General features: G+C 39.6%; 1 protein-coding gene across 2 annotated transcripts; it reads left to right on the forward strand.

Moving 5' to 3' along the window:
* Positions 1-1,165: 1,165 nt before the first annotated feature.
* On the forward strand, positions 1,166-14,937 carry aqp9b (aquaporin 9b). Of its 2 annotated transcripts, XM_052063809.1 has the most exons (6): positions 1,168-1,434; positions 1,930-2,056; positions 6,129-6,266; positions 6,914-7,032; positions 7,716-7,933; positions 13,069-14,937. In XM_052063809.1, the coding sequence occupies exons 1-6, from the start codon at positions 1,333-1,335 to the stop codon at positions 13,229-13,231; spliced, it is 867 nt and encodes a 288-aa protein (XP_051919769.1). In that variant the 5' UTR covers positions 1,168-1,332; the 3' UTR covers positions 13,232-14,937. The 2 variants fall into 2 exon arrangements, with proteins under 2 accessions (XP_051919770.1, XP_051919769.1); XM_052063810.1 differs by lacking the exon at positions 6,129-6,266 and having other exon boundaries at positions 1,166-1,434.
* Positions 14,938-15,151: the final 214 nt, after the last annotated feature.

The raw sequence follows: 15,151 nt of genomic DNA on the forward strand, positions 1-15,151 counted from the left end.
GACGCGGCCCCCGACGAGGAAAGCACACTTCTCGTTTTTTTTTTTTTAATACCCTCCATGGATTACCGAGGAGACATCGTCACTAGCATAATGTTTGCATAATACGTCAAAACGAAGTAAAAACAATTCTACAAATGTATATCATAAAAATATATTATAACATTTCTATATAAATATATCAGAAAATTAAATAATACATCGAGAAAGTATGGAGATTTTTTGTCATAATAGATGCATTGAAAATCTCCTCATACACAGAGCAAAGCATAGCATAACAAAATACAAATACCTGGAAATTATACATTCCTTTCCATCCATTTTCCATCTATCCTCATCATTTCCTGACACACGTTTCACTCACCACAGCAGGACCCACCGTTTAAAGCCATACACCCTCAAAGTCAAAAATACGATAGCAGAACATGAAGGGCCCTATTTAAGTTGACTGGCGCCCATGCAATTGGTATAAGAACAAGTGTAACTTCATTTTCACGCCAGCGGAAGTCTTGTCCACCACGTTTGGTGCCATGTTGCGCCTGTCTGGGCGGACCGGCACATGGACTTGCGTCGCCATTGACTCATTTAGTGAATTTTAATATATGAGTTCTGCCTCACTTGATGTTGCTGCCTCACCCCCCAGCGCATCTGCAAATGTGGCTACAAAAAGTAGGCCACATTTGATGGTGGCTAAAAAGAGGTTTATTTTGCATCAAGTAATTCATATTTTGGATATATTTGATCGAGCCAAAGGCAGACAGATTTGGCACTCTGCGGATGTGAGCCGTGGACATCACTGGATTTCATTCGGAGTATGTGAATGAAATCACAACACTGCCTGACTCCAGTTCATATGTAACTATTAGCGCAAACATATTTCCATTTAATTTTTTGTTTATAAAAAAATATTGAGGTGCAATTAGTATCCAACTTTTATGCGGAATTCTTTTAGTTAACATTATTTATTGTATTTTTTTATTCCCATATTTATGTTGATGTTCAAAGTAGGCATGAAGTTACATTGGCTTACAATAGTATGAAATATATGTTTTAGAGGTAAAAAAAAAAAAAGAAAGTGTCTCATTTTTGATGCCCGCTTAAGCTACCGTTCTGAGTGTGATACAGTATTTGGAGAGCTAAATTTTTTGGGGGGATTGTGGGGGGGTACTTGGTGTCAAAAGTGGCCCCACTAGTGGTGGCAAAGGGTGCTGCATCCCGCCAAGGCTCAGTCATGGAGTGGGAGGCGGCAACCTCCAGTGAGCATCGTCGCTTCTCGCCTCTCCTTCTCGTTATGTGTTTATTGTGTGGAAGGAGCACACAACGGGACGTGGGGAAATGGAGAGTGAGTGCCGAAGGAAGTGGAAGGCGAGATTTGCCCTGAGGCGAGACATCTTGAAGGAGTTCCTGGCGGAGTTTCTGGGGATATTTGTCCTGATAGTGAGTAGCTGTCCCGTCTGCCTGCGTGCACCTGGCATTCAGCTTAAACCGCCGCTTTAAGGCTGCTAATTAGGCGCCTCTCTATCTCTCCTGAGACTCTGCTGTCTGTCACATACATGTCTCGATTAAGACACACAGCGCACTTTGATGTGGATCAAGATCTTCAGCATTGCCGTGCCGGCCTGTTTCAAATGTTCTTACATTTAATATATTTGTGAGCCCCCCCCCCCTCCCCCCACTTCTTTTCACCTCCACCTGTCACCACCTAAGTTCAATGACTGTGACCCATTAGTGCAGCCTTTTTATGTGTGGATGACTGCTCTCATTTGTTTTGTCCTAACTAAGTGGGGGGATTCTTTATTTTGCTCGGACAAATTGTGGCTGGCAGTTGGAGGCTGTTGTTAGACAAGGGGCTACTGTTGAGGGTGCCTATAATTGGAATGGTGGGGGGAAAAAAAACCAATGAGCGGTTTCTTGTCTCTGTGTGTCTCGCAGCTCTTTGGATGTGGTTCTGTGGCCCAGGCTGTCCTGAGCAAGGGGGCTCTAGGGGAGCCCCTGTCCATCCACCTTGGCTTCACTCTGGGACTTATGATGGCCGCCTACATTGCAGGAGGGGTTTCAGGTAAAAGCACCTGGACACAGTTTGTATACACGTCCGAAATAGGTGGTGGAGGCAATCATATGGCTGCAATCAACGCCACTGAAAATCTACTTTAAAAATGTAAATGTGATACAAGGAGGATTTAAAAGGGTGTCCCCTCCCCAAGAAGTGACATGAATTACCGGTACATGTCCTGTTGTCCAGTGTTGTTTAATATGATTCCTTTTTTTTTTTTTATATCACGGTGTCCCGAAGTCACTTTTCTATTCTGTTTCAGGTATAATTCGGACAGACATAACACATCAGCATTTGACAACTTTGGCTTTGCAGTTTTGTAAGCTTGCTTGACTTATAAAGTGACCATTGAGCAATATTGCAAAATTGCCACCCGGCAAGATGTTTTGCTCTTCCTAACTGCAGTTCAGTTCAGTGCAACCCTACAAATAGAATTCCTAAAAGGCCTGTTCTAAGGTTCGGGTGTTCACATTAGTGGTGGTTGGAGCAGATTCTGTATTAAAAAACTTGCAGCGGTGTGGCGCAGTGTGGCGGCCATGAAGCTTCCCAAACTGGCGGGGTCCGATACTGACAGACGTCTTGCCAAGCGTGAAATGCAACGCTGCTTCGATGTCAACTTGCGAACCACAGGCAAGGGGTGCTTATAAAAACCGTAAAGCTGAGATTGTCCAATGCTGATTGTCTCACATTTGTCCGAAATATACCAGAAATAAAACCAAAAAAAGGAAGTGTATGTGACTTTGGGACACGCTGACATGTTTCTTCGGTTGCCTGCAGTGAGATTAAAATATGTGCTGTGGCAAACTGTCCTTGGCAAATGAAACTAAATAGTTTTTGTGGTGCAAAATCATTCAAATTCCCCCTCCCCCCCCAAATTTTCAAATGGGTATAAATTTTTTAACCAATTTCACAAATGTTCAAAATGGGCATTGCCTGTGACACGACCTTGGTAGTAACTTCTTTTGCCTTCATGCGTTTTAGTACATTTTGCCTAACATTTTCTCATGGATCAATTATTTCCTGGCTAAAGTCACACACTTGTATGATGTCGGGCTGCTAATTTCCACAAGACAAGCAATGTTGTGTGTAAAGTGTGTTTTAAAGTAAAGTGTACCTTAATCGTGGTATTTGGACGAAAGCATGTTATAGAAATGGATATTGAAATGCCCGGAAAAGTGTTTGAAATTGTGGAGAAATGGCATACCATGTCTCCTTTAAACTCGACTTTATTTTCAGATTATGAAATTATGCAAACATCTGATAATGTAGTTCTCTGGTGATTATTGTTGTGCAATTAAATTAAGATTTTTAAAAAGTATTAGCCGTTCCACAATTGGATGATATCAGACTGTACGATCACTGATATCTTAGTCTGATACCAAAATGTGAAAAAAAAACAAAGCATCCCTCTTGCACGGCGATGTCAAAATGTCATGACATGTTATCTCTTACGGCTCCTTATGCGCTTGCAGAACATCATTAAATTTGAAACTGCAATTAGAGTTAATGTGAACGAGTTTCTTGTGCTGCCTTGATCATCGATCGTTTCCGTCACTCAGAGGCAGTAAAGCTTAAATTGAAGAAGACATTTTTACAACTTGCACTACATGTTTGGATTGCAACTTTAAGAAATCAGTGGGGAAGAAAGGCAAACATCAAAAAAAAATTTGGTCTGTTTAATCATCCCTCTACATTGATAATAACGCCAAATGAAATATTGAAATCAATAATGAATGCCATCCTGACTATTGATAGGTAGAAGGTGCAGGCAAAGTATAATGATAAGAGAATAACAATTCACGTTTGCCTCATACAGGTTGCAGGTGAACCACAACCGATACCAGCCTAATTTGCGTGAAAAGCAGGATACACTTCGGGCTAGTCGCCTATTAATCTCAGCAGCAACATTCACAATTTCCCCAAAGTCGGAGCAGTGCACAAAGTTGAAAGAAAAAAAAGATAAGCGCAGCATTTTGACGGAATTAAGGAAAAATTAAATCTCATTTTAATCGGAACAAAAGGTGACAGAGGTTTCAGGCATTGCTGTTAGTCTGTGGCAAGTAAAAGTAAAATAAAAAAAAAACACAAAAAAAACAATAAAAGCAATGAATATGATCCAGCCTAGTGTGCAAGAGCCGCCTGTTTTCTATGGGCCAACCACTTATCTTCACCAAGTTTGCAGGTGAGCTGGATATCCACCCAGTTTTCAGTTTATCAAACAGTATCGGAGGTACCTTCTTCCTATATTTGCATAACTTCATTATGCCATTTTGCACATCACTCTTCTGTTGTTATTGCCATCTTCATTTTTGTAGCCATGCATCATTTAAACATTCGTTGTTGATAGTCATTATCTCACGATTGGTCAATTCATACAATACATCTATTGCTGATGACTCCTTAAACTTTGTCTAAAATTTGTCTTTTTGTCCAAAATGTATAGTGTCTTATTTTTGTAATTCTAGAAGAGTGACTGCAACTGAGGGAGACACATTCTTCATGTTTGCCATTAGAGATTGTCATGTGGATTCTGATGTACCCGATGTCGTGTCCGGTGTAAGAGGTCCCTAACCGAGAACACATGTGGTCGGGTTTGACTGGACGATGCTTGCGCTGTCTAGTTGCTCTCTCCGTGGTTAATGAGAGTCGTAGTGGTGAGGCTTGAGAGGACAAGGAGGTTAATATATGGAGAGATTCTGCTGCATGACTGGGCCATTGGGCCCCGGGGTCCACAGCACAGTGGGAAACTACTGTGGGACGACATGTCTGAAGATGATCATAGGTATTGGACTAATGAGCTTTACTGGGGCATGGGTCTCCAGAGAGGAAGGCAGGGGGGTGGGGGGTCAGGTGTGACGAGCCTGCCTTTCAAGGCTTCCCAGGCGGGGAGGCCCCCGTCACTGAAGAAAACACAATTGTCTCCTCTTTGTAGTCCCTCATTTTGGATGACGGCGGAGCGCAAGTGTGACACATCCTGGTCACTCTAATGACCCGCGCTCTACGTGTGCCTTAAGCCGCTTCGGACAGATTATGTCACATGCAATTGGGCGCGCCGCTTCTGGCTCCGTTGTTGCGCCTGGTGTTTATGAACAGGATGGGGAGACGAACAATGGCCGCATGGTTGATACCCCCCAGCGGTGTCACCACGGAAAGGTCAAAACGGAGATCCCAGAGTGTTAAATAAATGAGCCCACACTGTCAGCGCAGGACCACAAATTTGGGATGGAATGTTCTTCACCCTGCTCTTTTAGGGTGGGATTATGAAGGCTGTAGTTATGCCCAGCTCAAACAACAGGCGAGACATGTTCAGATGGGTGCCTTGAAAACTAAGTACAAATGAAGGCAACATCAGTTTATTGATCAGGAATGCAGCAGAAATACAGTGAAACATTCTACTACCTTCTAATAAAATAAGAACAATATTTAACATACCTCATTCTGTTTGCCAAGGGAGTTCATCGAAGATTTACGACTCCTGTTCTGTTTCTTATTTCTGTAGCTTTGGTCTGTGATGGAGTTTGTCTCAAAATTCAGGACTAAGATGTAGAACAGCCACTGGGACCAAACACGACAACTTTTGTTTCTTTACATTGAAATTCAAGGCGTTTAGTGCCATCCAAGCCATGACTTCCTCCAGACAGGACAACACTTCCTGAGAGAGAAAAAAGCTTTTTTGGCCTGTGGGACATAGATCTGACTGTCTGTGAAAGGAAATACAATGAAAACAGTAGGGGCCCCAAAATGGAACCCTGTGGAACGGCATATGGTAGTGTGGGAGTCAGAGCAAGCAAGGCTAACACAAAAAAAACTTGCCTGCCAAATAGAATCTAAACTAGTCTAGAGTGCTACCACAATATTGCGGTCCACTGTAGTGAACACTGGAGTCAGGTCAAATAAAACAAGCATACAGAACAAAATTTCAAACAAGAATAGTATTAAGAAGAAATATATACAGTATATACATACTTGTATATATACACACACATATAAACTAGAAGGACTCAACTAGTTTTTTAACTTGAGCACGCCCTTTTTAGTCATAGCAATGATTTTGTGCTTTGGGGTTGTGTTGCTCCAGGAGCCCACGTGAACCCTGCAGTCACCCTGGCTATGGTGATGCTAGGCAAGATTTCCTGGAAGAAGTTTCCCGTGTATGTGGCCGCACAGTTTTTGGGGGCCTTTGCTGGGGCCTGCTGCGTCTATTTTTTGAATTATGGTGAGTAAATGTCTCCTCACCCACCTAAAGTACAGTGCAAAGGGTCGAGGCACACTTCTGATTTGTTCATATTTGGAAACAATTCTTACGCTCACAAAAATGAAAATGGAAGTCAACATGACACTTTTAAAGGTATTTAAAGGTACAGTGCTGCCCTAAAAACAAGTCTTAGTAAATTGTCTACTTAACCGTAATATCCATGATGCCACAGATTAATATAATACATATCATTAAATGGTTCCTGCTGAATATCATTTTTTTAGTAGCAGAATTGCCAATGTTATTTTTATTTACGATATCAATAAAAATCATCCAGGTCACGATAATCAGCATGAATTCAATTGCTAAAAAAAACCCACCAAATTGAATTTGGTGGGGTTTTTTCTTGTTTACCGAAAACATTATATATACAGAGTGTGTGTGTGTGTGTGTGTATGTATATATATATATATATATATATATATATATATATATATATATATATATATATATATATATATATATATATATATATATATATATATATATATATATATATATATATATATATATATATATATATATATATATATATATATATATATATATTATCAATTTGCATTTTACTGTTTCAAGTAGCTCTTTTACTGCATGTGTTATTCTCATAGATGCTTTAATGGAATATAGCAGCGGGGAATTTATCGTTACTGGAGAGAACGCCACAGCTGGCATATTTGCATCTTATCCCGCAAAGCATCTCTCCACCCTCAATGGATTCCTTGACCAGGTAATAACTAAATCATGACATGTCCAGTTTTTGTTTTTCGTTATTATTATCATATATTGATATAATTTTGTAACTGTGCCAAAGTGATTTGTGTTGTGTACACCTGTATTTTTGCAAGCTTCGACAAAATTTTCACTTATAGTTTCTGAGTGCTCTTGGTTTCCATTTGGAATTATTGATGATAATGAGTGCAAACAATGTTCCACAACACTGACTGTACTGTATGTAGAACCTACTGGAGCATGCGGAGATGCTTGAGAGCATACATACCGTGCACTCGTGGGCATAAATGTTAATTTTGATGTGACTTGTTTGCCGATGAGTGAACAATTCCGCACAACGCTGAAAATAGATGTCACGTGTGCTGGATATGTACAGTATATGTGGGTTGCAACGTGAAACACCACCCAGGAAGATTTTTCATTGCGTAATATGTCATTTGGTTTTCTGATTTGCACATAAACACCCATATGTTTATCTAGGTTATGACTGCCTCGTGAAGCCATAAAGCAGGGTAAAATGGAAGTATGTAATAAGTATAAGTGTAATATATGTAATAATGTAATAAGCTTAAACCAAACAACATAGGACACAGATGATCGCAGTTTAAAAACGGCATTTTGTCTTAGATTTTAGTTGTGGTTTGGTGTTATGACGGACTGACCGCCTGTGTGTTTTGTCAGGTGGCAGGAAGTGCTGCGTTGATCCTGTGCATCCTGGCCATAACGGACTCGAGGAACATCGGTGCTCCCAAAGGCATGGAGCCTCTGTGCATCGGCCTGGTCATACTGGCCATCGCCGTCTCCATGGGCTTGAACTGCGGCTATCCCATCAACCCTGCACGAGACTTCAGCCCGCGACTCTTCACAGCAATGGCAGGATGGGGATGGAATGTCTTCAGGTAAGTGCAGCCGAGGAGATATAGTACACTGATACCTTGACTTATGAGTTTAATTACTTCTGTGACCAAGATTTTAACGTATTTTTCAATTTGCCGCTACCTGTACTCAAGGATTGACAGAGACGCGGGTCCACTTTCATTCACTGTTGAACAACAGTTAAAAAAACAAAAAAACATCAGCAGCACACATGTAAATAAGCTACTACCCAGGCTTTTAAGTGGCTCACAGTTAGCTAGACGCTAACCTGAGCTAATGCAATAACAGCTAAGTCTACAGTCTGCTGACTCCCAAATCACTCACCGAGCGCGCCCTATCTTGCACACTTAAAGACACAGATATAAGAGTGTGCAACTTGAGGACGGCGACACCAAGTAGGCAACAATAGCTGCATGTCACATGCATATTTCATTGTTTAATCAACCAAAATCCAATTTTTAATGAGTAGAAAAATCACTTTGTGAAATATTCAATTGCTGCAGCCCTACTGAAGGGATTTTTGCTCTTCCGTGCATTGTCTATTCTAGATATTCTTATTCCCGGGGCTATGTGAACCACTACAACTAGCCATGTCACATTGTATTGGTTGATTACTTTATTTCAACCACCAACAAAAAATTTTGACCGCACTCATGGATTCCATAAAATAAAAGACAATATTTTATTTGGAATTTGGAATTTGGAGCATAAAAAGCTGAAGCTATTAGCACGTGTTCAGTGTAGTCTTGTGTCCCTGACTCACTACGAGCTGACACTCCCTCAATGCATTATTGCACATTCCCAATGTGAGGAGTAGAATTCACAGCCACAGCTTTTCCTTTCAGAATCCCTTTGTTATTAATATTTCAAAGAGCACTCGTGCATTTTGAAACCTTACTGTGGCATTCAGGAGAACAGGGAGCATAAGCACAAGTGTCTTGACCCAGCAGTTAGATCTGACTTCAAACTACTGCACCTACTATGAAGTCACTTGATCCAGTACACGGTACACGTTTGTTTTCACAAAATTGTCCCCGGTTCAAATGGGAATTTAGTAGGATTTCATTTAATAATACATAATGCGCTTTAACGACTGTAAAAGTCATGCAAATAACACCCATTAAAAAAAAAAATCCTAAAGGAGGTTTTATACGTGGGCTTAATAATCATGTATATTATTCACTCCGATAATAAAGGTTACCAACCAAATTGGGGGTGGGGGGTGTATTATACGCCGATGTAATGTTATTAAAACTGCCACAATATCGTTGTCGTCGTGACAATTTTAAATGCACCACATCTGTTGAAAAGGCTGAGTTATTTTCCATTTGTGCAGTTCCAGTACCCTCTGCTGGTTAGTTTATTAGTGCAGTTTAATTTGAATTAGGCATGTTTTGGCCACCTACAGTATGTTGAAGATCCACAAGAATTGTCAGATGAAGGGGAACCTAAAATGTTTGAGTTCCTCCACAAATTGACTCGATTTACGATGTGTGTGTGTGCATTAGCAAGTAAAGGCCTCAATATTCTGTGTTATTTGTGTTATCAGCCAAATACAACATTGTGAACTATGTAAATCATGATATTTTGCGCCGTTGAGCCAAGAGTAATTGACAATAAAATGATTGGCCGATCCTATTTCTTTTTTAATATCTCCGCCTTCCCCACAATATCGTGAACTATTGTATTGTGACGTTAGGATATCATTACGTGCTTAGTATTATACACAAGTACCAAGGAAAAATTTGAACGAGCATATTTTACACTGGTGATTGTTATTCACAGCATTTTACAGGAGTAGAAAACAAGCATATTTTTTGGTTCCTTGAAAAATCTCAATGAGTCAAGCTCATGAAGCTATGAAACTCAAGTTTCCTTCTTTATTTGGTTCTCTCCACCTTTTTTACAGGAGATATTACAATATGTTATTTTTGTATGCATGTATTTATGTCTTTAAAGGGCAAGTTCAAAGCAACTCAACAATATTCGTACATGCTAAAATCGAACTTTTCTTGTGACTCCGAACATGTTTTCTCTCTCTCTCAAGTGAGCTGATTACATTGATCAGATAGAAAAGTCTCCTGGGCCACACAGTTAAGCTTGAAATCCCGCTCAGACATCGTCCCTGGAAAGTTGGACTGCATTCATCCGGACCCATTTAATGGACGACATGTTGGTGTGTCAGTGACTCAGTCGTACCAGACCTTCTTAAACCCTGTTGGCCACTTTCCACAGAGGCGCTTTGAAGTAATAACGTAGCGTAAACACTCTCTGGGTCATGTTGCGCCTTCATCTAATTGAAGTTGGCTTTGTTTTGATGCGGCAAATTAGAGTAATTACACCAAAAAACTATGGTACGTCCGGGAAAATATTCACAATGCCTTATTTTTCCGACATTTCATGTTATCGACTTATTTAATTATTTTTTTAATCTCACAATTTTACACACAACACCCTATTCCCCCATGTGAAAATCATGTGTTTTTTTTTTTTTTTTGCCAATGTATTAAAAGAATCAAAACGACAAGAACGTACTGTACATATACATCCATCTTCATGCAAGACAATGAGGCAAATTGGAGTGTTCTTCTGATTATGTGACCTGTGATTGGCTGGCGACCAGTCTTGGATGTACTTTGCTTCTCAGGCCCAGATTCTAAGTCACCCCCAACCCTAATGAGGAAAAGCACCAAAGACAATGAACGGATGGAAGGACAGTAGAAAGGCCATGATGCAGCGTGTGTTTCCATGTTGCTCACCATATGGCTTAAGCACTTGAAAAATATGCTCATCTTGATGCGTGCTCATGTAAGCTTTCGCTTCTACTTCCTGTCGAACATCTGCGCATTTAATCCTATATCCAATTCATCCAACCATTTTCTTCCATTTATCTGGGGTCAGGCCATGGGGGCAGCAGCGTATGCAAGAAAGGTCAGAGCTTGGATCCCTGACGTCCAACCCATTTCATTTGGCATTCGCAATGCAGAGGAGCACTGGTTGTATTTTGAGCCTTTAAGACGAAGCTTTTTACTCTATTTCTGAGAGAAAGTCCGGACACATTGTGGAAAAAAAATAATTGTTTCGAATAATAAAAAAAAAGTTGGTAGCTAAACCGAAATACAAATTGTGCCTTTTCTTGAGGAGTAGACTTTTTTAAGGATTATTTCAAAAAGCATTTCATCATCTGAGGACCTGATTGAAACACGATGATAAACTCTGAGTATCTCTGAGTCTTCCGTTGCCTTATCATTTTTTGTGGACTCACTGTACCATGGATTTAAATTCTGAATATTTCCAGATTTTTTGCCATACCACCAGATTTTATGGAGATCATTTTCCTACATCTCCAAAACCAATCCAAAATCACTTTTATGGAAACCAAAAAAAACCCAAAGACTGTTTGATGAGCCCTTGATATTGCATCATCAGAGAGCAAAAATAACAGCCCCATATGGGGCTTGACCACGGTATGGTTTTGTGAAAAAAATATGTAAGCAAAAGCAGCTAACTTCATATTGATATGCAATATCTGAACATTCACATTTTATTTTATTTTATTTTATTTTATTTCATTTGGCATTCCTGCTCTGATTAAAAAAAATAGATCAGACATTACTCACCAGTTACAAAGTACCGGTACTTATTTTTTTTCACTAATTACTGTATGTACTTCCTCTTATGTAAGTAATTATTTGTAGTACTTAAAAAAAAAAATTTACTTGAATCATGTTAATCTAAACCAGGGGTGCCCAAACTTTTTGGATCAAAGATCTACTTTTCGATCAACTAACCTCCCGGGATCTACCTTTACCGGCGCGCACGCACGCACGCACATGCACGCCATGATGAGAAACAGCCTGAAACTGAGGCATGCGACGCACTTTTGCAGCCTGTTAACTAGCGTAGCTCAAACATACTGTTTTAAAGTGCTTCCCTGGGCCCTCCTAGATTCCTATTATTTGCCTGTGCCCTCTGTGAATTGTACACAAAGCAAACTCTGAATGAGAATAATGACGATAAAAGATAGAGCACAACAGTCCTGATCACAAGCTGCAATTGCAGACTGCTGAGAGCTAACAATTTCAGGTGACGTAATCACGCGCCACCGTAAATTCAATATTTACCTGCTTTATTTTATTTTATAATATTTTTTTGGTGAAAATTAGACTGATAAGATGATTAGGGTGCGGTGTACATTAACACAAAACAATATATTACTAACATGTAAAAAGACACACAAATGGTTGTTTGTTTGTTTTTTGTCCTCGACACTCCTCGGATCTACTTGGGACCTTTCTTAGATCTACCGGTAGATCAGGATCGAGTAAAGTTTCTGGCCTCCCTGCTCACTTCTATTGAAATACAATTTTTAAAATTTGTGGACGGCCAACATATTTTAATTGTGAAAAATGTTCAATCAGGGCAGAGGATTTCTTCATTCCGTATTCATGGAATGGTGTCCTGGACATCCAGTGGCATGCCGCCTGCAGACAGCATTGGACTTCCTGGGAGCCCCCAAGAGTGACAAGAGAGCCCCCCGCCCTTTTCCCCATAACTTGTTGACTTTTTTTTTTTTTTTTAATAAACCTGCTTCTGCTTCACCTACTGTGCTATAATGTTGGACGCTAATCACTCACTTAAAGAGTCAGCCAGAGTGACAATGAGGACACATGCAACAGACACAGAGCTGCTTATTTAGAAGACCCGACTAATCAGGGATCAGGACGGGCCGCTTACCTGCGCCATTTCACGCATGGTGTTCATGAAGTCGCATTACAGTTGAGCACATTTATTAGAAATAGAATTCAACGTAGGCAAGTATTAATCTTCTGAGGTGCAATCAATTATTTTGTCCTTACATACTCCCCTTCCTTGGCAGTAAGAAGCCACAAGATGGTGCCAGAGCATTCCTTTTATATTGGACATGGCTCTGGCCTGAGCACAAAAACACTGAATAAGAGTGGATAGCTTTAAAAAAATGTAAATATCCATTAATAGATCAATTTGCAAGCGGCAAATCATAAATAAATGAATGAATATGTTTAGGAGAGTAAGCTCACTTTCTTCTGTAAATTCACTTTGAGCACATATTTCTGAGGCTAAGTTCTGTGAGGCTCCAGTAAATTACTTTCGTGTGTTTATGCGTTTTTTCTTGCAGGGCTGGAGGGTGCTGGTGGTGGATCCCCGTTTTCGGACCCATGGTTGGCGGCGCAGTGGGAGCCGCTATTTACTTCCTTTTCATCGAGCTGCACCACGCCGAGCCCAAACAGCAGGAAGAAAACAACGGGCAACAAAAGTATGAAATCATAACTCTGTCTTAGAAGCAAATATGCTCATGAAATAAACGTTTCCTCAGAAAGCAGTTGAAGAAATGTAGGATTTCTCCCAGACAATCAATGAAGAAAGGCAATGATAATGAAGAAAATTGTATTATTTTCAAAAATAATTTACCATACTGTAGTGTTATAATGTTATTATTTATTTCTTATTTAGCTTCCGAGCTAAAAAGTTTCATTTCAACTACTATGTTGTGGTTGAATCATTTTATATCAAGTACAGTATTTCAAGGTGTTTACTACAATGGAAATCGTTCATTTCAGGCATTTTTTTGTTTTCAATCTTTGATGTTATCAGTAAAACGAAGTAAGCTACACTCATCTATTTTTGCAAACCTGTCAGGTTTCTAACCACAATTGAGTGGAAACATTGTAATTGCAAGTGATTCATATTTTCATATAAATAGGGTGCATTTTATCTCTGTATTGTTTGGACACAATGAGATAGATCCATATTCTTTTAAATAACATGACCATTAAATAATACTGTACGTACTGTAGCTATTACGTATCTTAGCACCTAAATATTTATATTTGATCATGTAAAGTATGGTGGAACTTCCACACAGTACCTTCTCATGTTGGCTTCCAAGTGGTGCGAATTTTAATGCCACTTTGTTCGATCATGAAAAGTGTACAGGCAAAGTTTTAAGTAGACTTGTCACACGTGTCATACAAGCAGCACACATGAATGGAAAACACATTGGCGTGACCTCCATATTTTATTTAACCCTTTCCGATCGAACCCAAGTTATGAACCACTGGCTTAGGATAACAATTTGGTTGTGCTTGTGCAACCTCACAACTACCTACAAGTATACAGGGAAGCTAATCACAAGTACCAACCTTGTGTGGCATTTTATAGGGAATGCTGGTATTGATTAAGCCTTGCCATATTTAATTCTATCAAATGTATCAATGATGTTGTAGTTAGCAAGCAGATAATGTTCCTGTGTGCATTATGGAAGTTCCGCTGTATATGAATGCATTACAGTAATATGTGTTTAGTAGTATTCACTTTATTTTCTGCATGTGTTCAAAGCTCTGCAAGTAGTTGGCGTTGTTTTTAATTATTTTATTTTATTATTATTATTACATATACCTGTATGTATTTTTAGAAACTCCCGCCTTAAGTGATTCTATGCACATCCCTTTTTTGCATATCCAAGCACCCAAGAGCACAGGTGTCAAATCTCTGGTCCTCGGAGGCTGTTGTCCTGAAGGTTTTAGATATTTCCCTTCTCCAAAACACCTGATTCAGATGATGAACTCATGAACAATCTCTGCTGGAGCCCGCAAATGATTCTGATCATTTAAATTGGGCGTATTGGTGGCCTTTGAGGACCGCAGTTTGCCACCTGGGCCCGAGAGCTGTAAAGTCAAAGTGACACCAAAATGTTCGGTGATATATTGCTACTGTGTCATTAATGAGCCTGTACGATTGTAGTTCTTTACCTGTAATAAAATAGAACTGAAGTGTGACTAAGAAATATTAAACGTATGTATATGTATTGACGGTATATGGATAAGAATTCCCACATGAATGTGTGTTCTATTTGCTGAGGAGAGTTGACGCGGACATATAGTTATTTCCTGTGTACAGTGTATATGTGTGTGTGTGGAAGGAAGAGCAGCATTATTTATAAACATGTGCCCTTAATGGACATTTAAATAAAGAATCAAATTTTAAAGTTCATATTTAATGAATATCATACGGTAATGGTGTTCTTCCAACGTGAGAGGTTAAAAGCTTGTCTGGAAAGCTTCTTATAATAGCTTTGAACCCTCCTCCCTTAGCCTTAGGCACACCAAAAACGTTCACGGCTCAGTGTGACTCACTCACAACCTTATTCTTATTTTGATTATGGATATAACATGCAGTGTGAAAATTTAATATGCGATAAA

This window comes from Hippocampus zosterae, chromosome 4 (assembly GCF_025434085.1).
Source record: "Hippocampus zosterae strain Florida chromosome 4, ASM2543408v3, whole genome shotgun sequence".
In the NCBI taxonomy this organism is placed as follows: domain Eukaryota; kingdom Metazoa; phylum Chordata; class Actinopteri; order Syngnathiformes; family Syngnathidae; genus Hippocampus; species Hippocampus zosterae.